This window comes from Gopherus evgoodei, chromosome 5 (genome assembly GCF_007399415.2).
Source record: "Gopherus evgoodei ecotype Sinaloan lineage chromosome 5, rGopEvg1_v1.p, whole genome shotgun sequence".
Classification (NCBI taxonomy): Eukaryota; Metazoa; Chordata; order Testudines; family Testudinidae; genus Gopherus; species Gopherus evgoodei.
Window position 1 is genome coordinate 51,453,379 of NC_044326.1, and position 27,689 is coordinate 51,481,067.

General features: G+C 45.9%; 1 protein-coding gene and 1 long non-coding RNA gene across 7 annotated transcripts in view; one reads left to right on the forward strand and one right to left on the reverse strand.

Annotated features, from left to right (window-relative positions):
* Positions 1–27,689, forward strand: part of DCUN1D4 (defective in cullin neddylation 1 domain containing 4) — an 86,171-nt gene that overhangs the window by 19,148 nt on the left and 39,334 nt on the right. For 2 of the 5 annotated variants that reach the window (XM_030565223.1, XM_030565225.1), the window contains exon 2: positions 27,421–27,535. In XM_030565223.1, the coding sequence (XP_030421083.1) occupies positions 27,421–27,535 (115 nt within the window). Of the gene's footprint in view, positions 1–18,137; positions 18,178–26,015; positions 26,098–26,339; positions 26,572–27,420; positions 27,536–27,689 lie in introns of those variants that run through there. The other 3 variants (XM_030565224.1, XM_030565222.1, XM_030565221.1) reach the window with 3 other exon arrangements.
* LOC115652781 lies at positions 230–18,214 on the reverse strand. 2 transcript variants are annotated; one of them, XR_004000739.1, is made up of 3 exons: positions 18,136–18,214; positions 11,857–11,976; positions 230–3,509 (listed from the first exon to the last, which is right to left on the reverse strand). It is a non-coding gene; the product is annotated as an uncharacterized LOC115652781 (long non-coding RNA). The 2 variants fall into 2 exon arrangements; XR_004000740.1 differs by having other exon boundaries at positions 230–3,527.

Consider the following 27,689-nt stretch of genomic DNA (forward strand, 5'->3'; position numbering starts at 1 on the left):
CGAATCTTCATTTGTTCACTCTAATTTAAGGTTTCGTGTGCCAGTAATACATTTTAACGTTTTTAGTAGGTCTCTTTCTATAAGTCTATAATATATAACTAAACTATTGTTGTATGTAAAGTAAATAAGGTTTTTAAAATGTTTAAAAAGCTTCATTTAAAATTAAATTAAATTGAAGAGCCCCCTGGACCGGTGGCCAGGACCTGGGCAGCGTGAGTGCCACGGAAAATTGGCTCGCGTGCCGCCTTCGGCACCTGTGCCATAGTTTACCTACCTCTGTTTTGGACTCTAATGGGGAATGTGACTCCCTCTTCCCTTGTTAGCTATTCTATTTACATTTTTGCTTACATACTGTCTTCTCTGTCTTAGGCTAACTAAGAGAGTCGTTTACTCTTTCTGTTTTCAACGCTATAACATTTTCTAAAAGCAACGAATATGGAATATCTGAAAATACACCTTACACTTTCTGGGTCTGTGTAGAAATTTGTGCTGTAAGTAGAATGAAGGCATTCACACCAGGAACCTTAACCCACATTTCACACTGTGGCAGCATTTGATGGGGCTTCACTATATCGGACTAAACTATAATCCTGGCTGGCCCCATATCTCTCTATACAGTGAATTTATCTCCATTAACCACTACCTTCTGCTGCCACTGTTGATTGGATGGATTTGCACCTATGAAGTGGCAGCAAGACATGTTTGCAATGATATGGATTGTGAATTTTGCCATTTGCAAACTGGCTGTGTGACTTTCTCCCTCTGGAGGTTCAGTCACACAGCTAACTCTATGAGGTTGAGGTGCAGCTGGCATTCCCAGCGCTGCAATGTCACTCAGTGGGTGTTGTGAGCATTCTTGGTCGAAGTGACCCTGCTGGCCACATATGGCACACCATTATTCCTGCTGATCCAGGGCTTTTGAGAACTTGGTTTCTGTCCCCCGTGGGTGCAGGTCTTCGCTTCGGTTCGATTCCTGTCCTCTGATCCTGTTCTCTTCCTATTAGTCAACCTGGATTTGATAGAAAACCTATCTGCATATTGGTCAGCCCATTTCCCAGGTATGGTTACTTCTTCGAGTGATTGCTCATGTGTATTCCACAATAGACGTATGCTCGCCACATGCACCAGTGCCGAAAGTTTTTCCCCTAGCAGTACCCGTGGGGGGGAGCACCCTCCGCGACCCTTGGCGTGGCACCTGTCTGGCACGGTATAAGGGGAGCTGCGCTCCCCCCCCCCCAGTTCCTTCTTGCTGCCAGTGAAGGTGCATTAGAACTGCTCTGCTCCAGCTTCGTTGTAGCTTGTCCCCAGAACTGTTCCTTCGTTCAGTGTTAGTACCTGTAGTTAGTTAGTTGTTTAGTTAATCAGTGAGCCCGAGCCCGGGGCATGCCCTGTGCCCCGGGGTTTAAGTCGTGTGGCTCTTGCAGGCGTTCTGTGCTAAGAAGTGACCTGCACACAGACTTTTTGCGCTGCTTGGGAGAAACTCATATCAGCGAAAGGTGCAAGATTTGCAAGTCGTTTAAGCCTTAGACCAAAAGAGAAAGGGACATTAGGCTCTGGGTCATCCTAATGTAGTTGGGGCTGACCCCGACCCTGGCATGCCACTCCGAACCAGTACCTGGCACCGTGGTGTTGGTACGTGACAACTTTCCAGTACCATTGACCAGTCGGCAATGCTCCCCGTCCATGGGGCACACCAAGGGGCCCAAGAAGACTCCCTCTTTGCAGCGGCACTGAGGGAAAGCTGGGCCAGAGGCTAGATTCATGTTGGGCAGTCCTCAATCCCCACCAGGCCCCAGGCCTCCGACTCAAGCTAAGCGGAGTAGCCCGGCCTCTTCGGAGCAAGCCTCTCCGGATGTCCGGATGCCTTCCACCCCTGAAGCCCTCAGGCAGCCTGGGCTGTCATATCCATGCTGGTGCCTGGAGTGCTGCCGATGTTGGCCCCGTGCTCCAGCAGCAGGCTACTGCTGGGATCTCCGCAGTTGCCTCCGACCCGTATTGGTCTTGGTCGAGGGAACGTTACAGATGCTGATCACCGCCCAGCATCTGCTTGGGTCAGAGTCCAGGTGGATCACCCTCGACGCCGACCAGACTGTCGGGCTGGGTTTTATCTGGCCAGGATTCACAGTACTGCTCATCCTCAAGCAGCAAACATTGATGGGACTGCGGTGGGCATCGCCGTCGGTCTTCGTCTTGGAGAGGATACTGCAGTCGGTCACGGCACATTCATTGATGCCGTTCCCGTTTGGACTCCCGCTCCAAGTCTCCGTCAAGACATTGCAGCCCCGGGTGTCGATCGCTGGCATCTCGCCGTCCTGGGTCCACCTGTCGAGGCCGTTTGTGGAGCAGCTATTACCATTGGTACCAGTCCTCTATGTCGAGATCATGGTCCCGTGGCTGTCGTAGATCATGACATCGCTGCTCCTCCTGGTCCAGGGACAGCAGTGGATCGTATGCCAGCCTGGTTTCCATCTGTGGCCGTCCTTTGATGATCCGGGCCAGCCAACCTGGACAGCTGGTCCCGCCAGTGCCACAGCAGTTGCAATGGCACTGAGCATCGTGGCCGGCCAAATGGTACCAGTGGGCACTGTGGCCTCCGGCGCAGCCCCTGGTGGGACCTTGCTCGAAGGCTGGAGCTTCGGAAGCACCGTCGACCTCCCTCCAGACCCCCGAGAAAGGAGTTGGTGGGACATACGTCCTCAGCACCATGCCTGGAGTCCAACCAGGTGGTGGACCTTCTGGTGCCAGCTGACACCCAGAGCACTGCACCGGCCTCTTTGCCCTTCCCGGAGGAGGCGATTGTGGCCCTGTCCCCCTGTGTCCTGCAGGAGGACTCCAGGGCCCCCCCAGGAACCCTTAAAGAGAGTGGCAGTAAGCCTACACCTCCAGGCAGAGGAGATGGAGGAGCCCTCGGACTTCCTGTTTAACCTATTGTCCCCGTCGGCAGCGGGAAGGTTGGCCTTGCCTCTCCACGAAGGGGTGGCTAAGATTTCTAATGCCCTGTGGCAAACACCGGCCTTGTTGGCCCCCATCTCAAAAAAGGTGGAACATAAGTACTTTGTACCCCCTAAGGGTATGAGTACTTGTATACTCACCTGGTGCCCAACTCCTTGATGGTCGAGCTGGTCAACCATAGGCATTGGCAGGGTCAGCCAGCCCTTACTCCAAAGAACAAAGACTCTCAGAGACTGGACTCGTTCGGTAGGAAAATTTATTCATCTTTGAGCTTCCAGTTATAAGTGGCGAACCATCAGGCTCTCCTGGGCCAGTACGAATGCCATTAGTGGGGCTCCCTGCCTAAGTTTGAGGACTCCCTCCAGAAACATGATAGGAAGGAGTTTAAGGCATTAGTAGAGGAAAGGACAGCGGCCGCTAGGGCGTCCCTGCAGGCAGCTTCGGATGCTGCGGCCATGGCCACACTATCAATGGCCTCCACGGTGTCCATGAGATGGGCGTCATGGCTTCTTCTCTCTGGGCTGTCCAGCGAGGCTCAGTCTTCCATGCAGGATCTCCTGTTTGATGGGAAAGCTCTGTTTGCGGAGGAAGCAGATACAAGGCTGCATGGCATGAAAGACTCCCACATGACCCTCCAGACTCTGGGCTTCTGTATCCCAGCTCTGGCAAAACCTAAATTCAGTCCACACCAGACTTCCGCCCAGGCTGCCCTCCCGAAGTACAAGGCTGCCCATAAGAAGCAGAGGGACTTTAAGAGACACTCTCGCAGGCAGTAGCCTGCCCCTGAGCCTGGGTTCTCCAAGGGCAAGCAGGTGGGGAAAAGGCGTTTTTGACGGGATTCTCAGGGGCACCCCCCCAGTCCTCATCAGGGATCTACCCGCATTAAAGCTTCCCTTCTCCAACTGGTTGTGTGCTTTCCTCCTGGAATGGTTGCGGTTAACACCATTTCCCATTTCCCAGGGTTATACCCTCCAGTTTACTTCCTCCCTGCCCAGCCACCCCCTGCCCCTGTTCATCTTGGACCCCTTGCACGAAGCACTGCTTGAGCAGGAGGTGGGGTGGCTCCTAGGACTAGGAGCAATTAGGATGACCAGACGTCTCGATTTTATCAGGACTGTCCCGATATTTACTTGTTTGTCCCGCATCCCAACTGATATTCGGTCGGGATGCGAATTATCCCGATATTTTGCCCTCCGGTGCACAGGCGGAGGGGGCTGGCGCCCCCTCACCCTAACTTCACCCTGGCCCCGCCCCCTGCCCCATCCTCATTGGATCCCTCCCCAAATCCCCGCCCTGGCCCTGCCCCCAGCCCCACCTCCTCACTGCCCTATTGAATCCCTCCCCAAATCCCTGCCCTGGCCCCGCCTCTTTCCCAAGCATGCCACATTCCTCCTCCTCCTCATCCCTCCCTCCGAAGCTTGCGCTGATCAGCTGTATGGCGGCGCAAGCACTGAAGGGAGGGGGAAGAAGCAGGACGTGGCAGCCTGTCATAAACAGATAGCTAAGGGTTAATGTCTCTTTCACCTGAAACACCTGACCAGAAAACCAATCAGGAAACCGGATTTTTTCAACTTTGGGTGGAGGGAAGTGTGTGTCTGAGTCTTTTGTCTGTCTGCCTGTTTCCTCTGAGCTTTGGAGAAGTAGTTCTATTTTCTAGTCTTCTGTTTCTAAGTGTAAGGACAAAGAGATCAGATAGTAAGTTCTATGGTTTCTTTTCTTTGGTATTTGCATGAATATAAGTGCTGGAGTGCTTTGATTTGTATTCTTTTTGAATAAGGCTGTTTATTCAATATTCTTTTAAGCAATTGACCCTGTTTGTATCATCTAAATACAGAGAGCACATTTGTATGTATTTTTCTTTCTTTTTATATAAAGCTTTCTTTTAAGACCTGTTGGAGTTTTTCTTTACTTCAGGGAAATTGAGTCTGTACTCACCAGGGAATTGGTGGGAGGAAGAAATCAGGGGAGTTCTGTGTGTTGGATTGCTAGCCTGATTTTGCATTCCCTCTGGGGGGAATAGGAAAGTACTTTTGTTCCAGGATTGGGAACGGAGAGGGGGAATCACTCTGCGTAGTTTCACAGAGCTTGTGTCTGTGTATCTCTCCAGGAGCATCTGGAGGGGGGAAGGGAAAAAGGATTATTTCCCTTTGTTGTGAGACTCAAGGGATTTGGGTCTTGGGGTCCCCAGGGAAGGTTTTTCAGTGGGACCAGAGTGCCCCAAAACACTCTAATTTTTTGGGTGGTGGCAGCAGTACCAGGTCCAAGCTGGTAACTAAGCTTGGAGGTTTTCATGCTAACCCCCATATTTTGGACGCTAAGGTCCAGAATCTGGGAATAAGGTTATAACATGAGTGGCAGCGGCGGGATATAGACAGAATCCAGAAGCCAGTAGGAATATTATATTTTTCTTTTCTCTGCTAAGGGCTTTTTAGCAGAGAGAAACAGTTTGGTTTTAAAAGGGAACCAGAGAGAATTTTTTTTTTCTGCTCTCTCTAGCAGTTTGTGGTTTGCATGTTAAGCGAGAAGACTGTTGAGGGTCTTTTGTCATGCAATAGCCCTCCCATTAGGAGGCAAGTACCAGCACTTATATGCATGCAAATAAAGTGGTTTTTCTGGTTTCCCTTCATTGAACATTAGCTAGAGAGAGAAAGGGAAAAAAGCACTGTTGCTAGGCAGACTTCAGGAGGCAACAGAGCCTGCAGTTCAACAGAGAAACACCGGAGGGCACCCCAACACAAGAAAACAGGAACCATGTCTACTAGGACAAAAATGGAGGCCGAAGACCAATTAAAAGAAGCTGAACACAGGCGACAACTGGAAATAAAACAAAAAGAGATGGAGATAAAAGAAAAGGAAGAAAGCATCAAACTGGCAGCCTTCCAAAGAGAACAGGCAGCCCAAGAGGCAGCACACAAAAGAAAACTAGAGGAAGAAGAGGTGGCCCACCGCCGAGAAATGGAAAAACAACAAAAAGAAATGGAAGAGAAGGAAAAACAGAGAAAACATGAACTGGAGATGGCAAAAGCTGGGCTGCATGTGCCAGCCAACCCTAACAACCCGGCGCCAAGTATTGCTCCACAGCACAGGACATTTCCCACCTACAAGGCAGGTGATGACACCGAGGCCTTCTTGGAAAATTTTGAAAGAGCCTGTCTTGGGTACAGCATCCCTGAAGACCAGTACATGGTAGAATTAAGGCCACACCTCAGTGGACCTTTAGCAGAGGTGGCAGCTGAAATGCCTAAGCAGCAAATGAATGACTATAAACTTTTTCAAACCAAGGCCAGATACAGGATGGGGATAACCCCAGATCATGCCCGTCGGCGCTTCAGAACCCAAAAATGGAAACCAGAGGTGTCATTTCCCAAACACGCCTACTACATTGCAAAAAACTATGAGGCCTGGTTAACAGGAAACAACATTCAAACCTTGGAAGAAGTGAACCTCCTCATACAAATGGAGCAGTTCTGGATGGTGTTCCTGAAGACATCACACGGTACATACAAGATAGAAATCCCAAAACTATCGCTGAGGCGGGGGAGATTGGAGCCAAATGGATGGAACTGGCAGAAAGCAAAAAAGCTACTGTCAAGGGGAACGATTACCCCAGGGGGCACACAGACCATAAACCCTACAACCGAGGACAGCCAAAGACCCGACATACCACCCAAGTAAAGCCACAGATACCCTACTCTTCAACCTCACCAGTCTCCAGTAACTCACCTCGGCCCAGTGACCCATCAGATGGAAGATGCTTTAAGTGTAATGAACTGGGACATATCAAGGCCAACTGTCCCAAGAACACCATGCGAGTGCAATTCATTACACCACCATCACCCCAAAGATCCCCAGGCCCAGATGCCTCTCAATACCCTTGGAGCGAAGGGAAAATTTGAGAGTGGGCGGAAAGAAGGTTACTGCGTGGAGAGACACGGGGGCACAAGTGTCAGCTATCCACCAATCCTTCGTTGACCCCAAATTCATCAACCCAAAGGCCAAAGTTACAATTTACCCCTTCATGTCACAAGCTGTAGACTTGCCTACAGCTCAACTGCCTGTCCAGTACAAAGGCTGGTCAGGAATGTGGACTTTTGCAGTCTATGACAATTATCCTATCCCCATGCTACTGGGGGAAGACTTGGCCAACCAGGTGAGGCGGGCCAAGAGAGTGGGAATGGTTACCCGTAGCCAAACCAGGCAAGCTTCCAGACCCATTCCTGTTCCTGAGCCGTCCACAGAGGCCCCGTCTGTGTTACCAGAGACCCAGACAGAGGTAGTGGACCCGGATTCCATGCCTACCACTGAAACAGCCACAGCATCTCCAGTCCCAGGCCCGGAACTGGAACAGCAACCAGCACCAGCAAGTGCAACCACATCTTCAAACTCAACGCCAGAGGGCGCCAGCGAGCCAGAACTGGCAGAAGCACACGACAGCCATACCCAAAAGGCTCAGCCAGAGCCTGAAATACCCTCAGGTGCACCAGCGGAGATCGGTTCACCAGCAACGGAAACAACCCCATCACCTACATCGCTTCCAGAGGGACCAAGCCCAAGTCCACAGTCTGAGGAAGAACTGGTGACCCCAGCCTCAAGGGAACAGTTCCAGGCTGAGCAGGAAGCAGATGACAGCCTTCAGAAAGCGTGGGCGGCGGCACGGAGCACCCCACCGCCTCTTAGCTCTTCTAATCGATCCCGGTTTGTTATAGACCAAGGACTTTTATACAAGGAAATTCTTTCTGGTGGACACCGGGAAGAATGGCAGCCGCAAAAACAGTTGGTGGTTCCAACTAAGTACCGGGGGAAGCTCTTAAGCTTAGCCCATGATCATCCCAGTGGCCATGCTGGGGTGAACAGAACCAAGGACCGGTTGGGGAAGTCCTTCCACTGGGAGGGGATGGGCAAGGATGTTGCCAAGTATGTCCGGTCTTGTGAGGTATGCCAAAGAGTGGGTAAGCCTCAAGACCAGGTCAAGGCCCCTCTCCAGCCACTCCCCATAATTGAGGTCCCATTTCAGCGAGTAGCTGTGGATATTCTGGGCCCTTTCCCAAAAAAGACGCCCAGAGGAAAGCAGTACGTACTGACTTTAGTGGACTTTGCTACCCGATGGCCAGAAGCAGTAGCTCTAGGCAACACCAGGGCTAACACTGTGTGCCTGGCCCTAACAGACATCTTTGCCAGGGTAGGTTGGCCCTCTGACATCCTTACAGATTCAGGGTCTAATTTCCTGGCAGGGACCATGGAAAAACTGTGGGAAACTCATGGGGTGAATCACTTGGTTGCCACCCCGTACCACCATCAAACCAATGGCCTGGTGGAAAGGTTCAATGGAACTTTGGGGGCCATGATAAGAAAATTCATCAACGAATTCTCCAATAATTGGGACCTAGTGTTGCAGCAGTTGCTGTTTGCCTACAGGGCTGTACCACATCCCAGTTTAGGGTTTTCACCATTTGAACTTGTGTATGGTCACGAGGTTAAGGGGCCATTACGGTTGGTGAAGCAGCAATGGGAGGGGTTTACGCCTTCTCCAGGAACTAACATTCTGGACTTTGTAAGCAACCTACAAAGCACCCTCCGACACTCTTTAGCCCTTGCTAAAGAGAACCTAAAGGATGCTCAAGAAGAGCAAAAGGCCAGACATGCCAGAGAACGTTCCTTCAAGGTAGGAGACCAGGTTATGGTCTTGAAGGCGCAACAGGCCCATAAGATGGAAGCATCATGGGAAGGGCCATTCACGGTCCAAGAGCGCCTGGGAGCTGTAAACTACCTCATAGCATTTCCCAATTCCTCACTAAAGCCTAAAGTGTACCATGTTAATTCTCTCAAGCCTTTCTATTCCAGAGACTTACAGGTTTGTCAGTTTACAGTCCAGGGAGATGATGCTGAGTGGCCTGACGGTGTCTACTACGACGGAAAAAAAAACGGTGGCGTGGAAGAGGTGAACCTCTCAACCACCCTGGAACGTCTGCAGCGGCAACAAATCAAGGAGCTGTGCACTAGCTTCGCCCCATTGTTCTCAGCCACCCCAGGACGGACTGAACGGGCATACCACTCCATTGATACAGGTAATGCTCACCCAATCAGAACCCCACCCTACCGGGTGTCTCCTCATGCCCAAGCTGCTATAGAACGGGAGATCCAGAACATGCTACAGATGGGTATAATCCGCCCATCTACCAGTGCATGGGCATCTCCAGTGGTTCTGGTACCCAAACCAGATGGGGAAATACGCTTCTGCGTGGACTACCGTAAGCTAAATGCTGTAACTCGTCCGGACAACTATCCAATGCCACGTACTGATGAGCTATTGGAAAAGTTGGGACGTGCCCAGTTCATCTCTACCATAGACTTAACCAAGGGGTACTGGCAAGTACCGCTAGATGAACCTGCCAAGGAGAGGTCAGCATTCGTCACCCATACGGGGGTGTATGAATTCAATGTCCTTCCTTTCGGCCTTCGAAATGCACCCGCCACCTTCCAGAGGCTGGTAGACGGTCTACTAGCTGGACTGGGAGAATTTGCAGTTGCCTACCTCGATGATGTGGCCATTTTTTCAGACTCCTGGCCCGAACACCTACTCCACCTGGAAAAGGTCTTTGAGCGCATCAGGCAGGCAGGACTAACTGTTAAGGCCAAAAAGTGTCATATAGGCCAAAACAGAGTGACTTACCTGGGGCACCAGGTGGGTCGAGGAACCATAAACCCCCTACAGGCCAAGGTGGATGCTATCCAAAAGTTGCCTGTCCCAAGGTCAAAGAAACAGGTCCAATCCTTCTTAGGCTTGGCCGGATACTACAGGCGATTTGTACCACACTACAGCCAAATCGCTGCCCCATTGACCGACCTAACCAAAAAGACCCAGCCAAATGCCATTAAGTGGACTAATGAGTGTCAAAAAGCCTTTACCCAGCTTAAGGCAACGCTCATGTCTGACCCTGTACTCAGGGCCCCGGATTTTGACAAACCATTCCTAGTAACCACAGATGCATCTGAGCGTGGTATAGGAGCAGTGCTCATGCAGGAAGCAACAGATCACAACTTCCATCCTGTCGTGTTTCTCAGCAAGAAACTGTCTGAGAGGGAAAGTCACTGGTCAGTCAGTGAAAAGGAATGCTATGCCATTGTGTACGCCCTGGAAAAGCTACGCCCATATGTTTGGGGACGGCGGTTCCAACTACAAACTGACCATGCTGCACTAAAGTGGCTTCATACTGCCAAGGGGAACAACAAGAAACTTCTTCGTTGGAGTTTAGCTCTCCAAGATTTTGATTTTGAAATTCAACACATCACAGGAGCTTCTAACAAAGTTGCTGATGCACTCTCCCGTGAGAGTTTCCCAGAATCCAGTAGTTAAAAAGTGTTCTTAAAATGTAAAAGTCTGTTAGTTATATACTTAGTAGTATATGTAAAGGTGCATGTGTTGTATTAATCTGTTTATTTTCAAGTTCTAGAAGGAAATTGCCGCCAGTGAGCTTCCCCACTGTCTGCAATTTGGGGGCGTGTCATAAACAGATAGCTAAGGGTTAATGTCTCTTTCACCTGAAACACCTGACCAGAAAACCAATCAGGAAACCGGATTTTTTCAACTTTGGGTGGAGGGAAGTGTGTGTCTGAGTCTTTTGTCTGTCTGCCTGTTTCCTCTGAGCTTTGGAGAAGTAGTTCTATTTTCTAGTCTTCTGTTTCTAAGTGTAAGGACAAAGAGATCAGATAGTAAGTTCTATGGTTTCTTTTCTTTGGTATTTGCATGAATATAAGTGCTGGAGTGCTTTGATTTGTATTCTTTTTGAATAAGGCTGTTTATTCAATATTCTTTTAAGCAATTGACCCTGTGTTGTATCATCTAAATACAGAGAGCACATTTGTATGTATTTTTCTTTCTTTTTATATAAAGCTTTCTTTTAAGACCTGTTGGAGTTTTTCTTTACTTCAGGGAAATTGAGTCTGTACTCACCAGGGAATTGGTGGGAGGAAGAAATCAGGGGAGTTCTGTGTGTTGGATTGCTAGCCTGATTTTGCATTCCCTCTGGGGGGAATAGGAAAGTACTTTTGTTCCAGGATTGGGAACGGAGAGGGGGAATCACTCTGCGTAGTTTCACAGAGCTTGTGTCTGTGTATCTCTCCAGGAGCATCTGGAGGGGGGAAGGGAAAAAGGATTATTTCCCTTTGTTGTGAGACTCAAGGGATTTGGGTCTTGGGGTCCCCAGGGAAGGTTTTTCAGTGGGACCAGAGTGCCCCAAAACACTCTAATTTTTTGGGTGGTGGCAGCAGTACCAGGTCCAAGCTGGTAACTAAGCTTGGAGGTTTTCATGCTAACCCCCATATTTTGGACGCTAAGGTCCAGAATCTGGGAATAAGGTTAAAACACAGCCAGCTTAGGGGAGGTAGAGGCAGAGCGAAGGCAAGCGGGGGGCGGGGGGCAGGATGTGGAGCTGCTGGTGGGTACTCAGCCCCCACCAATTTTTCCCTATGCTCTGGTGGCTCTTGTTGTTGTTCCACCAGCACCCCCTCGCCCTGATATTTCACGTTGCTCATCTGGTCACCCTGGGAATGATAGAGGTGGTGCTCAAGGAGTTCATGGGCAGAGGGTATTACTCCTGTTATTTCCTTATCTCAAAGACCAAAGTGGGGCTCACACCCATCCTGGATTTCCGAGGTCTGAACCAGTACATGGTGAAGCTCGAATTCTGCATGGTCTCCCTGGCCTCCATCATCCGCGTCCTGGGGACTGGTATGCTGCCCTCAATTTACAGGATGCGTACTTCCACATCCACATATTCGAGGGGCACAGACGGTTCCTCCATTTCATGGTGGGACAGAATCATTACCAATTCACGGTCCCTCCTGTTTGGTCTGTCCACTGCCCCCTGGGTGTTTACAAAATGCATGTTGGTGGTAGCGGCCTACCTCAGGTGGCGGGAGGTCCAGATATTCCCCTATCTGGACGATTGCCTTGTCAAGGGCACCTCCTGGTCGCAGGTGAGGGATCCTGTGGTGCTCCTCCTGTTCATGTGCACTGCCTTGGACCTGTTGGTAAACAACACCAAGTCCATGTTAGTCCCAGTCCAACGCATAGAGTTTATCAGGGCGCTTCTGAATGGAGAGTTGGACAGAGCCTCTCTCCTGCCAGACAGGTTCGAAACCCTGAAAGGTCTCACCGATTCAGTCACAAGGTTCCCGGTGACAACAACCAGGGTTTGCCTGCAACTCTTGGGTCACATGTCGGCATGCACATATGTGGTCCGTCACACCAGACTTAGGATGAAGCCCCTCCAGCTCTGGTTGGCCTCGAAGTTCTCCCAGACCACAGACAGGATGGCCAAGGTCCTCACTGTGCTGGACTCTGTGGTCGCCTTCCTACGGTGGTAGTTCGCCCCAAACAACATGCTCCAAGGGATCTCGTTCAGGGACAGGACCCCGTCGTTGGAGCTGGTGTCCGATGCGTCGGACCTGGGTTGGAGGGCACATGTGGGGAACTTTCAGACGCAAGGCCTGTGGTCGGCTCGAGACCTGACCCTACATATAAATGTCAAGGAGCTCAGGGCGGTGCAGCAGGCATGTATGGCCGTCCGCTCGCACATGAAGGGCAAGGTATGCAGGATCCTCACGGACAACATGGCTTTTATGTTCTGTATCAACAGGCAAGGCGAGGCCCGATCCTCTTCCGCGAAGTCCTCAGGTTGTGAGACTTCTGTATAGCCCATGACATCCACCTGAAGGCCTTTCAGCTACCGGGCACCCAGAATGAGAGGGCGGATTGCTTGAGCAGGGACTTTTCCGGCCGACCAGCTCTACTGAAGGTGGAGAACTCCCCAGCTGGACTTATTCGCGACTCGGCAGAACTGGCAATGCCCCCCGTTCTGCTCCGGGGGGCAGTGTGCTGGGGAGGAGCACTATCTCCAGTGCCTTCCTCCTGTCCTGGTCAAGCCGGCTTCTCTATGCCTTTTCCCCCATTTCCCCTAATCAGCAGGATCCTGGAGAAGATAAAGTTGGACAAGGCACAGGTCCTCCTGATTGCCCCAGCGTGGCCCATGCAGCATTGTTACGGGACTGGCGGTAGCTCCGCTGTGGCCGTTGCCACTCCACCTGGACCTGCTCTTTCAGGACCAGGGCCGCCGTCTCCATCCCAGCCTAGCAGCTCTTCACCTCATGGTTGCTCAGTGCTTAGGTGGAGAGGAAAGGACATGCTCAGACCAGGTTTAGCGTGTCCTCCTCGAAAGTAGATGGCCCTCCACTCGCCACACTTATTTGACGAAGTGGTCCCGGTTTTCTAGGTGAGCGGCAGACCAGGGTGTCTCCCCGGTGGTCACCCTGATCCAGCTTATCCTTGATTACCTCCTCCACCTGAGGACCCAGGGCCTGGCGCCCTCGTCAGTTAGGGTGCACTTGGCAGCCATATCGGCCTTTCATCCGCCTGTGCAAGGGCACACGTTTTTTTCCCATGATATGACTGGCAGGTTACTTAAGGGTTTGGACTGTCTTTTTCCATATTCTAGACCCCCAGTCCCACAGTGGGACCTAAACCTAGTGTTGGCTCATCTCATGGAGGCCCCATTTGAACCACTGGCCACATGCTCCTGGTCTCACCTCTCATGGAAGGTGGCCTTCCTGGTTGCAATCACGTTGGCCAGACAAGTCTCGGAGCTCAGGGCCCTGACCTCCGAGCCGCCGTACACAGTCTTTCATAAGGACAAGGTCCAGCTTTGCCCGCACCCCGCGTTCCTCCCAGAGGTGGTCTGTGCCTACCACATGGGTCAGGACATTTTTCTACCGGTCCTCTGTCCCAAGCCCCACGCGTCCAGTGAGGAGTGCTGTCTCCACGCACTCGATATATGGCGGGCTCTGGCTTTCTACCTTGAGTGGACTAAGCTGTTCAGAAAATCCTTGCAACTGTTCGTCACCTCAGCTGAGCGTGCGAGGGGCCAGCCGATTTCCATCCAACGGCTTTCCAGTCGGATCACTTTGTGCATCCGTTCCTGTTATGAGCTGGCGGGTGTCCCTCCGCCACCCATCATGAGGGCATACTCGACTCAGGGGCAGGCCTCGTCGACTGCCTTCATGGCCCATATCCCCATCCAGGATATTTGTAGGGCCGCCACGTGGTCTTCAGTTCACATGTTCACCTCGCATTATGCGATCGTCTCCCAGACCAGGGAAAACGCTGGGTTCAGCAGGGCTGTCCTCCGTCCTGGGAACTTGTGAACTCCTACCCACCTCCAACAGAGATAGCTTGGAATCACCTATTGTAGAATACACATGAGCAATCACTCGAAGAAGAAAAGACAGTAACCTTTTCCATAACTGGTGTTCTTCGAGATGTGTTGCTCATGTCTGTTCCACATCCCATCCTCCTCCTTCTCTGTCGGAGTTGTCGGGAAAGAAGGAACTGAGGTTGTGGGGAGCATGCAGCTCCCCTTATACCACGCCAGGCAGATTCCACTTCAGGAGTTCCAGGGGGTGCTCCCCCCTACAGGTACTGCTAGAGGAAAAACTTCCGGCACCAGTGCACGTGGCAAGCATGCATACCTATTGTGGAATAAACATGAGCAACATATCTCGAAGAACACCAGTTATGGAAAAGATAACTGTCTTATCTCTGGGATTTTGTCTGTTAACCATGATTTCAGGTTAGGTGCCAGAATTTATAGAATTGTTATATACCTATTATTCATAGGCCTCATTGATAGTGGTACCCCTCCCATATACTTCCCCATGTCTTTGCATAACCATTAATTTGATTTGAAACATCAGCATAGGTCCTGTCTTTTTTTCTGAATTCCCTGCACTCTTGTAACAAAGCTTGTTTACAGCTTTCATAAACTTTGTAGTCTGCCCTTCCCATTAGGATAAAAATGTCCAAGACCTTTGTCTCAGACAGTAGTGGAGCCAGGTACCTTACTGTGTGCTCTTTTCCCACCTTATTCAATTTACATCCTATTTAAAAAATGTGTTAGAGCACATCCATTTCACCCCCTCCCTAAAACAAGGAAATAGGTTGGACTCTACACCATTCAACAATACTGGTACCCAGGGACTGACTGCGCCTGTTGGACTCTGGTTCTGCTAGCATGGTCTTTCTATTTCACAGTGATGTTGGTGCTCCTTATCCTTTTCTCTCTTCTCCAGCTGTTGCTGGTGCTCCTCATACTGGTGGTGATTCTCCTGTTTTTCTTGTACTGAAACTGCCTTCCTTGGTCTGCCAGCTTCTGGGTTTCCAGACACATTCTGTCCCTCTTCTGCGCCAGCTGTGGAGCTGTCCATCACTCCTGTTGCAGTGGTGTGGATGGAGCACAGTTGCTGTCATTGCCAGCTTCTTCCCTCTTTTAGGCGTTGGCTCCAAGACTCACCCCGTCTGCTGGACCCTCTGTCAGCAGGCTGGAGGTTCTTTGTGAATCTGGACCATCATTCCTTAACTGGTCATTAGAATACAGCAAATTTACTAGCTGTGATTTTGTTTGATCCTCAATATTGATCTGCTTTTTTTTTTTTTGCTTTTTTATTTGCCTAACTCAACCACGTGATTTTTCTTCAGCTATTTATAATTCACTTTCCCTGTTTTTTCCCCCATTATTCCTTTCCTGAAAAGACTATTGAGACTGGCGGGGTGAAGACTCACTGGCACAGCGCTGTCTCCTGGGAATTAGTTCTTCCAGCCCGGAGTGCCCTCTGCAGGCTGGTGTCTCGCCTGCTGCTGGCCCCCATGTCTCTCCTGGACCCCAGTGCCCCTTTACATCAGGGTTCTGCCCCCAGCAGCAACCCACAATGTGGGTCTCCCCACCCAGGGGACTCCCCACAACCCTCTATCCCCACCTTGCCTCAGTGGTTACTGCCAGTCACCATCTAGTCCCTGCTCACTGGGGCAGACTGAAGTCTGTAAACCACTCATCATCGGCCAGTGGGGTTAGGACCTGCTGCCTTTGCTTATCTCTGGGCTGGCCCTCTGCAGTCCCAGTACCTTTTTGTATGCCCTTTTACAGGCTTGTAGCCTGGTTTTTTTTTCAGGGTGGAGCTCCCCAGCTCCCTTTGCCCTTTCCCAGCACTGCTCCACCTCGGGTTCCCTTCTGTCCCAGGCAGCCAGGTCCTTCTCTCTCAAGAAACTAGAGAGAGAGTGTCCTCCTGAGCTCCTGGCTTGCAGCCCTTTTATAGGGCCAGCTGGGCCCTGATTGGGGTGTGGCCCCCGCTGTGGCTGTTTCCCCAATCAGCCTCTGCTTTTCTCTCAGCCCCAGCCCTCTCCAAGGGCTGGCTTTTAACCCCTCTTTACTGGAGTGGAGCTGCCCCACTACAGAGACCTTTGTGCTTTTTTTTCTCTGCAGTACTTGCTTTTACTGTTGTTGGCACTTACGCAATTTACATTGTTGCAGCATTCCACTACTATAGTTCAGGGTAACTGCATCTGTATTTCCCTTCAGTTGTCCAGTAAGGGCACCCACTCTCAGGGTTCCAGCTCTCCAGCTTTTGCCTCTCTTGGACGGTGACATGCAGCCCTCTCCCTTCTGACTGGGGTGCTTTTAGGCTGTACGGTTTCCTGCCTTCCCTGTGTATTTCTCAGTGCAGACAATTTGCTCAAGGATGCCTGCTTGCTTTCTCTTCAGAGATGGTTAACAGGTGTAATTGCTACAGTTATAGGGTACCACACAGCACTTTCCATGCAAGCATACTTATTTTTAAGCTAAAAAATTACACTATAGAGAAGACATATTAAAAATAGTAAAAGAATCTACCTGCATGCTAATAATAAGCTTACCAGAATTCAAATGGATTCTGACAGGAACTGTTCTTCAATCCTTCACGCAGCAGGATTCCTTATAGTTACTAGTTTATTACAGCTTCAGCTGAGAACAAGCACCCAGTCTTATGTGACCTCAGTAGGCCAAGTTCTTCCAATCGTATCCTAAGGATTAGGGCCTTCCATGGAACAAGGGCCCTGTCCATTTGCTAGATCAGGAAGAAGGCCATGAGCCAGTTTAAAACCAGGCTAGTTATTTAAAAAATTTTTTTTTTCTTTTTTGGTCTGTTGGGTTCTGGAGAAACTAGTTTGAACTAGTGTATGTGGAGCTTTCTGTGGAGGAGGCTTCTCGGGAGATGTTACAGCCTGAGTGAATTTGCTTAATTATTCCTGCTTTCTCCTATTTACCTTTCTCATGGAAATACGTACAGTTCCACAATAACACATTTATAATTGCATTTTTAATGAAGCAGTGAACTCTAAAGATGTTAAAACTAAGTCAGTAAAGTTTAATTTCATTAAATTAAGTTTATTTAGACTACTTCAGGAAATTTAGTCTGTTATATCTCTCTCCTACAGAAGTGCATGTACCTAGAATTGGCCGGCAGCTTAGGAGAACCTATTGAATTGGGCAGGTGTATTTCTTGGATGGCAGTTTTGCTATTTTATACTTACACATTTTCCTGTTTAGGTAACAAACATTTTGCTAGGAAGCCAGCATATTTTTAAAAAATGTGTACAGAGTTGTTTGATGATCATTCCGCATAATATCTTTTTTTAGAATTTATGAGGCTGATCTTTTACATTTTTAATACAATGAACTCCAAAATATTTAAAGTAATTCATTAAGGTTTAATTTATTTAATAAAGTTTATTTAGGACATTGTAGGCAACTCTTAGTCTGACACACATACACACACACGTTAGCTTAGTGGAAAAGGTATTGTGTGTTCAGAGTATGATTTTTCAAAAGTTCATAACTCAGTCAAATCTCAGCTAGTTTTCCTGGGAACATATAACAGTACTTTTCCTCAAGACCATTTTCATGTTAAATTTTTGCTGCTAGCTGCTTCAGTGCTAAAGCTGTTCAAAATAGCGTTGCCAAATTTTTTTCCTCCTACAGTGAACACATTTGTGTTTCACTATCTTTTTTTTCTCAAAATAACTGAACATTTTTTTGCTTAATCTTTCAAATATTTTAAAAAGAGCACTCCTGGGTAGATTCCTCACCTGGAAAATTTCAACTCATAAGGGTAATGCTTCGGAAAATTAAGAACTGAAAACTGGGTTAGAATGGAAACCATTATGCAGCCCCAGCTATTGCAGTTGCTAGTACTTCTGTGATAATGAAAATTATTTGGAGTACTATAGCAAGTGATAGTTGAAAACACTGTTATAGAGCTTTATATTGTAAAGGCTACCATATCCCTTAACTGCATTGATGAAAATGTCTTACTTACAGAATCTGACAGAAGACGTTGGTCAAGACGATCACCAGACAGGTACTTGATAATTACTTAGTTGAAATATACTGTAGGAATTTAAGCATGCATTCTAAGAGAAAACTAACTAAAATGATTAGTTCTAATATATTAAATGGCTACAAGGGGGATATCTACTAGAAAATAATAAAACCAGTTTGTTTTCAAAAGCAGTGTTTTGAAAAACAGCAGTGCTTCTAATTTCTCCAACTATGAATAGTTCGTATAGGTCTCTATGATATCTGCCATTTTACTGCTACTTCCTAACAGGAATTCACTAGACCAGTGTTTCTCAAATGCGGCTACCAGGGGCTTTTCTTGTGGTCACAGCCTCCGGAGTGATGATTGCAGGGGTGGGGGATGGAGCAGCAGTCCCTCCCTTGGGGCTGCTAGCTGGGTTTGAGCCTTGTCCCCTCTGGAGACACAAACACTGGAGGATCAAGCAGCCAGTGAGTTCCCCGCCTTTCTGGGAGTAGTGGAGTCCGGGTTCAGTCCTGGGGTGACGGATGGTAGGCTCCAGCTGCAGAGCTTCAGACTCCATCTCCAGGCTCTGGGATCTGTCTCCGGGCTCAAGGCTTCGGGCTCTGCCCTCCAGCTGCACAGCCGTGAGCTCTGGCCCCTGGCCATATGACACTTGGCTCTGGCCCTGGGCTCATCGCCCCCCATTGCCCCAGCCCCCGCTGCCTCCCCCCGCCCCCATTCATTCCCCCTATCATCCCTGGCCCCGCTGCCTCCCTATCTACCTCACCATTCAGGGCTTAATTTGTATCCTGGCATGCCAGGGTTGAGTAAGTCTGCTGTGAAAAGTGATAAATGTATGTTTGTTCATATCACTTTTCACAGCAGACTAAGGCTATATCTACACTAGCACTTTTGTCGGTCAGTGTGTGAACAAAACATCCTCGACTGACAAAAGTTTCACAGACAGAAGCACTGGTGTGGACAGAGGTATGTTGGCAGGAGAGTGTCTCCTACCAACATAGCTACGTTGCTCATTGGGAGTGGTTTAATTATGCCAGCGGGAGAGCTTCTCCCACCAGCATAGAGCAGCTACACAGGAGACCTTACAGTGGCACAGCTGCAGCGGTACAACTGTGCCATTAAGGTCTATAGTGTAGACATAGCCTTAGTAGCTAGCTGGGAGGCTGTGAAAACTGATATTAACATACAAGTATCACTTTTCACAGCAGCAGATTTACTAGCCAGCAAGTCTAAAAAAAAGGCAACCAAAAAAGCAAAATAAAAAACAACAAAAAAGTCAAGGCTGTGCAAAGCACCTTATGTGTATTTCTGGTCTGTTTAGGTCCAGTAAAGAATAGAAACAACTGTACATTATTATTGCAGAAAATCCTATATAAATAAATTACAACGATTTGGACATGTATATGTGCATATTTATTCATTTTTCCTAGAGTTAATTAAATATTTTAGAAACAATTGTCAGAGCGGCCACCAGCAAGAGTTGGTGGTTGCACTCTGAGGCCACCAAAAATTTTGTTGTGATAACCCCTGACCTAGACTCTGTCTGTGCATGACTCTCACTTCTGGGATATAGGTTCTGAGCACAAGACTAGCAGAATCTCTCTTGCTGTTAAGGTTTTTGGACTCCTGTGAGCTGTAGCGGGAATAGAGCACAACTCAGGCCCCCGCTGGCCATTATGTGGCACCCCTTGCTTCACTTTAGACACTCCAGTAAGCTTTTTCTTGACTGAGATTGAGGAAGGAATCTTGCTTACGGAGATGAATCTCTGTCGGTGTTGTTCGAATTCTTCTCCATATTCCAGTGATATTTGTTGAATACCGCTTCTTGGTTCTAACTCTGCCTTCTAATTGGGTCCAGCAGAGTTCTTTGAATTCCTGAGCCCTTTGTTTTGAAGGCTTGGCACAGTTGTTTTGTTGTTCTGTGTTCACTGGCACCAACATTTTTTTACGTGGCTTGATGTCTTACAGTTTGGTGCCTGCATTAGTGCTTGTTTCTATTGAGCTGGTGCTATCTTTGATATATGGTCCCTTTCTCTTTAATTTTAGGTATGGTATATAAAGAGGATCACTTAGTGGCCTCACACCTTGATCATGTAGTAGAACAGTGCCTTAAAACTGACCATGTTTGTCATGTTATCTGCTTCAGAAGTGCTAGTTCTGTTTGCAGATGTCATCTTGAGCACTAAAGAAAAGTGAAGAGTGCCTGCAGGTTCTCAAGACACCCCAGGAAGATTCTTGTAAGCCCAGTGTATGGTCAACATAGAGCAATTAAAAAGGCAAACTCTTGAAGTTCAGGGCTGAGTTGGCCAGGACTAAGTGCTAAGATTCAGAGCAGACCTGTCTTTCACCCTCCCTGGTAAGTCTAGTGGGATCACCTCACCACTGAAGTGCCTTTCACCATCAGCAGAGAGGGCTTCACCAGATGTTGGCTCCTGAATGCACTCAGGGCCTTGGCATTTGGAGTTGTTGATGAAATGAAGCCTCTGTATGAGAGGCTGAGGCAGGTGATGTTGAGGAATCAAAAGCTTCCCAATGACAAAACCCATAACGTCATCTCCACATTGAGGTCTCAGGATTTCCTCCTCCTGCATCCATATGCTGGAAGTGGAAATGGGTAGGTTGATTCCAGGTATTAGAGTATGCTCTGTAATTTGGCCCGGTCACTCTTGGTCCTTTATATGGCTGTCGAGAAGTCCACAGTACCTATTTTGAGGTAATTCTCTTGCTCTTGCATCATCAAGGGTAGAAACTCTGTATGCATCTGGAACTTTTCTTCCTCCCAGGCTAGCGCTTGTACCGTGAGAGTCAGTACTGTAAACTCAAGCCTCAGTGCTGCTGCTGCTTTCGTGATGGGGATTTGTGCGCAACCAGGGTTAGTCCTGCCAATGTCACTTATGATACTCCAGGTTTCCTTGTCACCTACATAGTTCTAGCCATTTGAGTTGAGACAGGCTGAGTACTAAGGTGGTAAGAGGTGCTATTTGAACTCATGTTAGCCAAAGGAGTCTTCTGCGTCAAAATACACATCTACTATGAGGAACATGACAATAGAGAAATCCTACCTTTTATCATTTTTCACAGAAACTCTCCAAGACAGCTGATTTTGAGTTAAAATCAGGCTGGAAGTCTACAAGGGTTACTTCTGTGCAGCAGATGGGCCAGTCATATCTATCCAATAGATTTGCTATACTTTTGCATCCTGTTGTGGGTGTGTTGGTGGAAAAAGATTTAATAGATCCCTTGCATATTTTTCCCAATCTTTAAGGCAACTGAGAGAGTGTTTGTTCTCTGGAGACAAAGTGTACATCATGTAAGGTGCTATTTTGGCCTTTCAGGAGCTAGTTAAAAGTATACTAGTGTGTATGTCCCCATGTTGTCAGATTCTTAGGGGTTTTGGCACTTCTGAAACATCCTGTTTAAAGAGGCTTCTAAAAATCTAATGAAAGCTCTTTTTGAACTACTCTGTTCCTGTGAGCATAAGTTTCTTAGATGGAATGTCACTTTCCTGGTGGCAGTGACTGCAGCTGGGAACATTTCAGGGTGTAATGACTTGATTTACCTTATCCCAAATTGCACAAGGGTATAACTGGTGCTGTGAACTCCTCTGACGTTCCATTCTAAGGTGGTGGTTGAGGTGTATTTTGACCTTAATGAGTTTCACCTATCAAAATTCTCCCATGCTGGCATGCCCATGCTGAAGAGAAGATCCTTCTCTACAGTATGCTTAATTAACCGAAGAATCTTTTGACTCTTTGGAGCAAACAAAGCCCTTAAAGTCCATTCGACTTTTTGTTTCTTTTGAGAGCAGTCTATTGGGCATTGCTGTTAGTAAGTGGACCCTCTCTTTAGGATGGAGTGATTTAAAATCACTTGATTTTTTTCTTTTTTCAACCATTGGGTAAGATTTTATAGAACTATTTGGAAATCTTTTGCTGTAGTAATTTTAGACTAAAATTTGTAATGAACCATATTATAAATACTTTTCTTAATGCCACTGCAGATGGGATGTTTTATTTGAAATTTACAAATCTGATATAGACAAAAACCAAATATACTGAAAATTTATATTTGCAGGGTCAGGGCCGTAAGCAGGTACGTAACTCTGCTCACATGAATAGTCCCTTGACTTCAGAGAGACTACAGTGCTTAAAGTTAAGCATGTGCACAACTCTATGCAGCCTTGGGTTAAAATTGGATTTTTATTAAGAACTTTTCTTTTAGTGGCATAACCTCATTGTTGCTGCAAAACTAAATTACTTCAGCGTTAATTTTTTCATTGTTGTTTAGAGGTTCAGTATATTAACAAAGTTATTGTGAATTATTTTATACACGCAGGTCAATTTTTTCAAAAGTAGGAGCCTAAAGTTATATTCCTAAAGATGGAATTTGCAAAAGCACCTGAATGATTTGGGGCCCGAAGTCCCATTGAATTCAAACTGCAAACCGTAACTAGGAGAATATGGCCTGAAGCATTTTAGCTTTCATGATATATACAGTTGGAAGATAGTATTGGTTGCAAAGATAGAATGGGCTTTTTGCTTATCAATTTCATATGAGTTTGTGGCAGTTCTCACATTAAGGATATTAACGAGATGCCGGACTTGTCTCTTTCAGCATAGATGAATATTAATTGTGAAAGTACTATAGTTAAGTAAGTCTTTCTAAAATCTGAAATTGTACTAGCAATTAAGTTGAAGTACATAATCACTTTAGCAATTTAAGACTCCAAGATGCGAAGAAAGTAAACTAACAGCGTGTTTTTTAATTTAAGCTATGTGTTAAAATTAAGATTTTTATCCACTCTCTCTAAATGAATGTGAGTGTACATCTTGTATTATGGCTCTTCTAAAACTAGATGACAGATGCACAAAGTTTCCTGGATCAAAGGCAAAGCTACATCACTCCCCATATTAGCAATGGGTGTGTTTCAGGTACCTGTTAAACAGTATTATTTTGTCTTCACATACTCTTATTGCATGAATTTGATCTCCTGAAGAGACTCTGCAGGGGTCTGAAACTTTCTGGAGCATGGAATCCAATATAGGGAAGTCCAGACTCTCTCCTTCCAAAATAAACAAAGATGTCTTTTAAATATTCCTTATTTTCATTTGGCTTTTTGCATGTTTTTCCCTGCACTTGTGGTCTCATTCTACAGGCTTGTACACTGTATTTCATGTTTGGGTGAGTGTCTTAGTGTTCTCATCTAGTTTTTAAAAACATAAAACACCTTGCTTATTTTCAGCATTAGCATTAGTTTTGTTGTTATTGCTTGCTGAAACTTCGCATTTATTTTATTTTTAAACATTCCTCAAGTTGCTTGATCTCCATGAGTGTAAGGATTTGCACAGATGTTATCTTTGGAGAAAGTAAAAATTATATATCTGTAATTCTGCTTTTCTAAAGACATCCTTTGCAGATTCTCATTTACTTGGCCACTTTCCCTTGGTTCAGAGGTTTACCACTCTCATTTTTAATTTCATATCTTGTTTTTCATTTTTCTTTGGGGTGTGTTTTTGATGCGAGGTTGATCATCCTGAGTTGGCTTTTTTTTTTTCTGGGAACTTTAATCTCCTGCACAAGTGAAGGAACTGAAGGGACTATTTGGCAAGCAATGTTAATAGTTGGCTGTTCTTGAGTGGTGATGGCACATGACAGACATTTGTGGTATCTTCCTTGCAAATGTTACCTTTAAGTGTCAAAAGCCATTAAGAACTGCCAGTCTTGGGCAGTTTTTAACTCTCGGAGGCAAAAGTTTCTGGGACAGCCTTCTAATGTTGTGGAGGGAGGAGGCAAACAACCTAACTTGTGTTAAAATGGAGCTGGATATGTTTATGAATAGAATCATATGATGGGGTTGCCTGTGATAGCAAGGAATCATACTTGATGACCTAGGAAGTCTTTCTTTTCATATGTTCAAGATGATATTTGCAGAGAAGCAGTTATATGTAAGTAAATTTTCTGTCAGTCTCAAGCAACTCCTATTGAAGACGGAGTTGTGTGTGCATTTGTAGGTGATCAGACCTGTAACTGATCATTAGTCAGGAAAAGTTGGAGATAGAAATTACCTTAAAATAAAATGATCTCCTAGAAAAATCTCTGCAGAAAATATTCATATTAAACCAATACTGAACTAACTAAGCTGTTAGAAATTGCCTTTAAAGAACTGACAATCTTTACATTCAAATGGGCACGCAACATAGCTATATCTTGTTTCTTTGTGAATTTTCATTACAAAGAAGTATTTAATAACAGCTGTGTACATGTATCACTTTTAAAATAAATGGTACTTCTGTACTGTGATTTGTTAGTTTGTAGGTCATCATTCAGCAATTAGAAGTGCAACAAAAGATCTAATTAGAATGGAAATAGTAAGATCATAAATAACATATGCAGTTTGTGAAGACTTATACTTCTTGGAACAATATTTGAAAATATATTCCTCTTTCAGGTGTCTGTCTTTTTATAGTCACTTTATAACTTCTGTGCCCTCTACTGTTCTTCCCATTCACTCAGTGGCTGTAAATCTGAATGTAGACAAATTCAAACTAGGAATAACGTGCAAAATTTTAAATTAGGGTAATAAGCCATTGAAACAGTTTATCTAGGATATGATAGTTCTGGGCTTGATGCAGGAATTCTTGAGTTAAATTCTTTGGTCTGTTTTATTGAGGAGGTCTGACAAGATGACCATAATGGTCCATTCCGGCCTTGAAACCTATGAATTATAAGAATACATAGTGTTCTCCCCTCCCTCCATTGTAGGACCAGTATTATTTCACTTCTCCTCCCCTAAGCATCCACATTCTGAAAAGTCATGTATTGAATTTTGCAGTCCCTACAGTTGCTTTGGCAATTTACTAGGAACCCAAGGCCCCTGCCTGTGTTTCATATAAATTTATATATTTTACATCAAACCCAAATGCCTATAGTCATATTTGTATGTTTATTTTTATATATAGTAATAGTTGCCTGAGTGACCTAGAAATAAAAAATCCACAATTCATCAGCTTTGTCTTTAAACTAAAGTTAGAGGGGAAGGAGTGGCCATGGGCTATATTTAACAGTAGCATGTATTTTGGGCAGTCACATTAAAATTTAAGGGTACCCTAGAATCCATACTCCATTGACTAAGTTGTTTTGTACTGCTCTAGTGTGTGTGTGGTGGAATCAGTAAATCTGCGCCTCTTGTCCGTCTCTAAACAACCGATCAGTCCTGCTATCACCTTAAGACTTTTAGTTTGTGCGAGTGTTTATCTGTCTATTCACTTGCTGACACAACCTCTAAAAACTTGACTTAAAAGGTCATAAAAGAAATTACAGCCTCTATAATTTATAGGCATTTCAAGATTGTCTAAATGAAATTCAGCAGATATATTCATGTGGATTTATCACTAATAAGATGACATAGTTTCTTTAATCCATTTTGTATTATGCACACTGAAGTATATTTTGGAGCTTTTGACTCAGTTTAAAAGTATGTTCCTCTTCTCAAATAGCTTTCACTAGGACTTTCATCTTTTGCCTCACAACACCAGCAATGTATTGCTGCAATTGTCCCCAGCAATGTGCTGCTTGGAGTTCTTATTACTTAACTAGCTCCTTAATGTGTATTTTAAGTCTGAGACAGTAATTTTAGTATTTTAGAGCTCTTTTTAAAAAAAAACTAGAGTAAAAGAATTTATTCTTTTGGAAGCCTTCCTGAGAACGTTTAATATTTGCAGCACATGTTCACTTGTCCCTTTCTTTCAATATTATCTTCTATTTTTCTAGTCTTTTTAGTGGTTTTCTTTCTTGTTTTTTCCTAAGCCATTATTTGTATATTTCCATAGATGAGATTTTTTTGTTTTTACCTCTTCCCACTTTGCACTCCTGTCCAGCATAGGCTTGACCAGTCATTACTTTCCTGAATAAAAAAGATACATGAATGCTGGGGATTTCAAGAAGACTTGAACTTCACAGGTAGGTCAGTGTTACGAAGAATTCCTGAAATGGAGAGAACTGCCTTCTTCTCTAAAACAATATGGATGGGAGGGCAAGGCCAAAAATGGATAATAGGTAGGAGAGTACAATCAGCTAAACCAAAAAATTATACATCTGAAGCTATCGTGTAAAGAACGTATTGCAAAATCTAATAACTTCATAGGATCTGTTGTTTGTATCTCAGTTGTGGATCTGAACTTCCTTCCTTATATTGCTTTCAGAACACTTGGGAGAGATTTTCAATGGCACAGAAGGCAGTTAAGCACCAAACTCCATTGCCTTTTTAATGAGAGTTGAGCACCTACCTTCATCCTGTGCCACTGTAATGTCTAAAAATGGAAAGTTTTATGGTTGGATTTTCTGAAGCATCAAGCAGTGAAACATATTTGGAGGATTATATGGGATTTTATTATATTAAGAATTATCTTGGATGCCATAGGAGCTACACAGAAGGTGAATTAAAGGCTTACTATGAAGACTACCCTGTTCTGCAGTTCCTTGCTATTACCTTAAGTTGGCTTCTCTGCCTTTTCTTACCCTTAGCTTCTCTCTATTACCTTTTAAAGTTCTCTGCATGCTATTCAGAGCTGTGCTGACTCTTCCAGCTGGTCTTTATCTTGTGTTTTATACACAGCTTCTTCAGGGTTCTGTGCTGTGGTCATTATTTCTAGTTAAGAAGGGTTGGACAAAACTCCGTCTCTGGGATCAGTTGTTATTGCTCCTAAGAGAGTCAAAGCAAAGTGACAAAGGTGCTCCCTACCAGTAGCTGTTGAGTATGCCCCTCCCTGTAGAGCACTTCCTGTTCTTCTTGGGCCAGAGAACAAAACATTGGGTTAAGAAATCAAAGAGTGTCTATTAGAAGTATTGTGCTCTAATCACGGGAGCAGCCCTTTATTTTGACAAGTGATGGGCAAACCTCAAAAATTCTGGTTTGGATAAGTAAGTAAAAGTTAGGATGCTTCCTGAGGCTCTAAAGCAGATTTTCCCAGGAGGTTTGTAGCCCTAATTTATACTAGACAGATTGAAAATAGTACAAGAGATTGGTCTTTGATCCTGTAGTATTTTTCAGTGCTTTCTGTCTTCACAGAAACCAGGAAGTAGAGTGAGAAACCAGGAAGTGGAGTGGCACATAAAAATGGGTGGTGTTTTATTTTGAAAGGAGATGGGGGGATTTTGTCTAACTTTGAAATTTCAGTTCTTTTATTCGAATCAGTTCACCAGTCTCTAATTTTTTGAGGAAAATGCACATGGTTTCACTGCCCTGTAACTATTTTTATTCCTTGTTTTTAATACCGTCCATAGGAAGTCTCCGATCTTGCAGTTCATCAGACTGCTTTAGCAAAGTGATGCCTCCAAGGAAAAAGAGGAGACCTGCAACCGGAGATGATTTATCTGCTAAGAAAAGTAGACATGATGGGTATGTCATCTTAATGTGAGCTAATAATAATGAAATAACATTATTGATGAACAGTTGGGGTGATCATCCACTTATAAAATGGTAAAAATGGCACTAACTGTGGAAATCTATGCCTGTGACTGAGTGAGAAATGCCACCGAATTTCTGTGGCGTT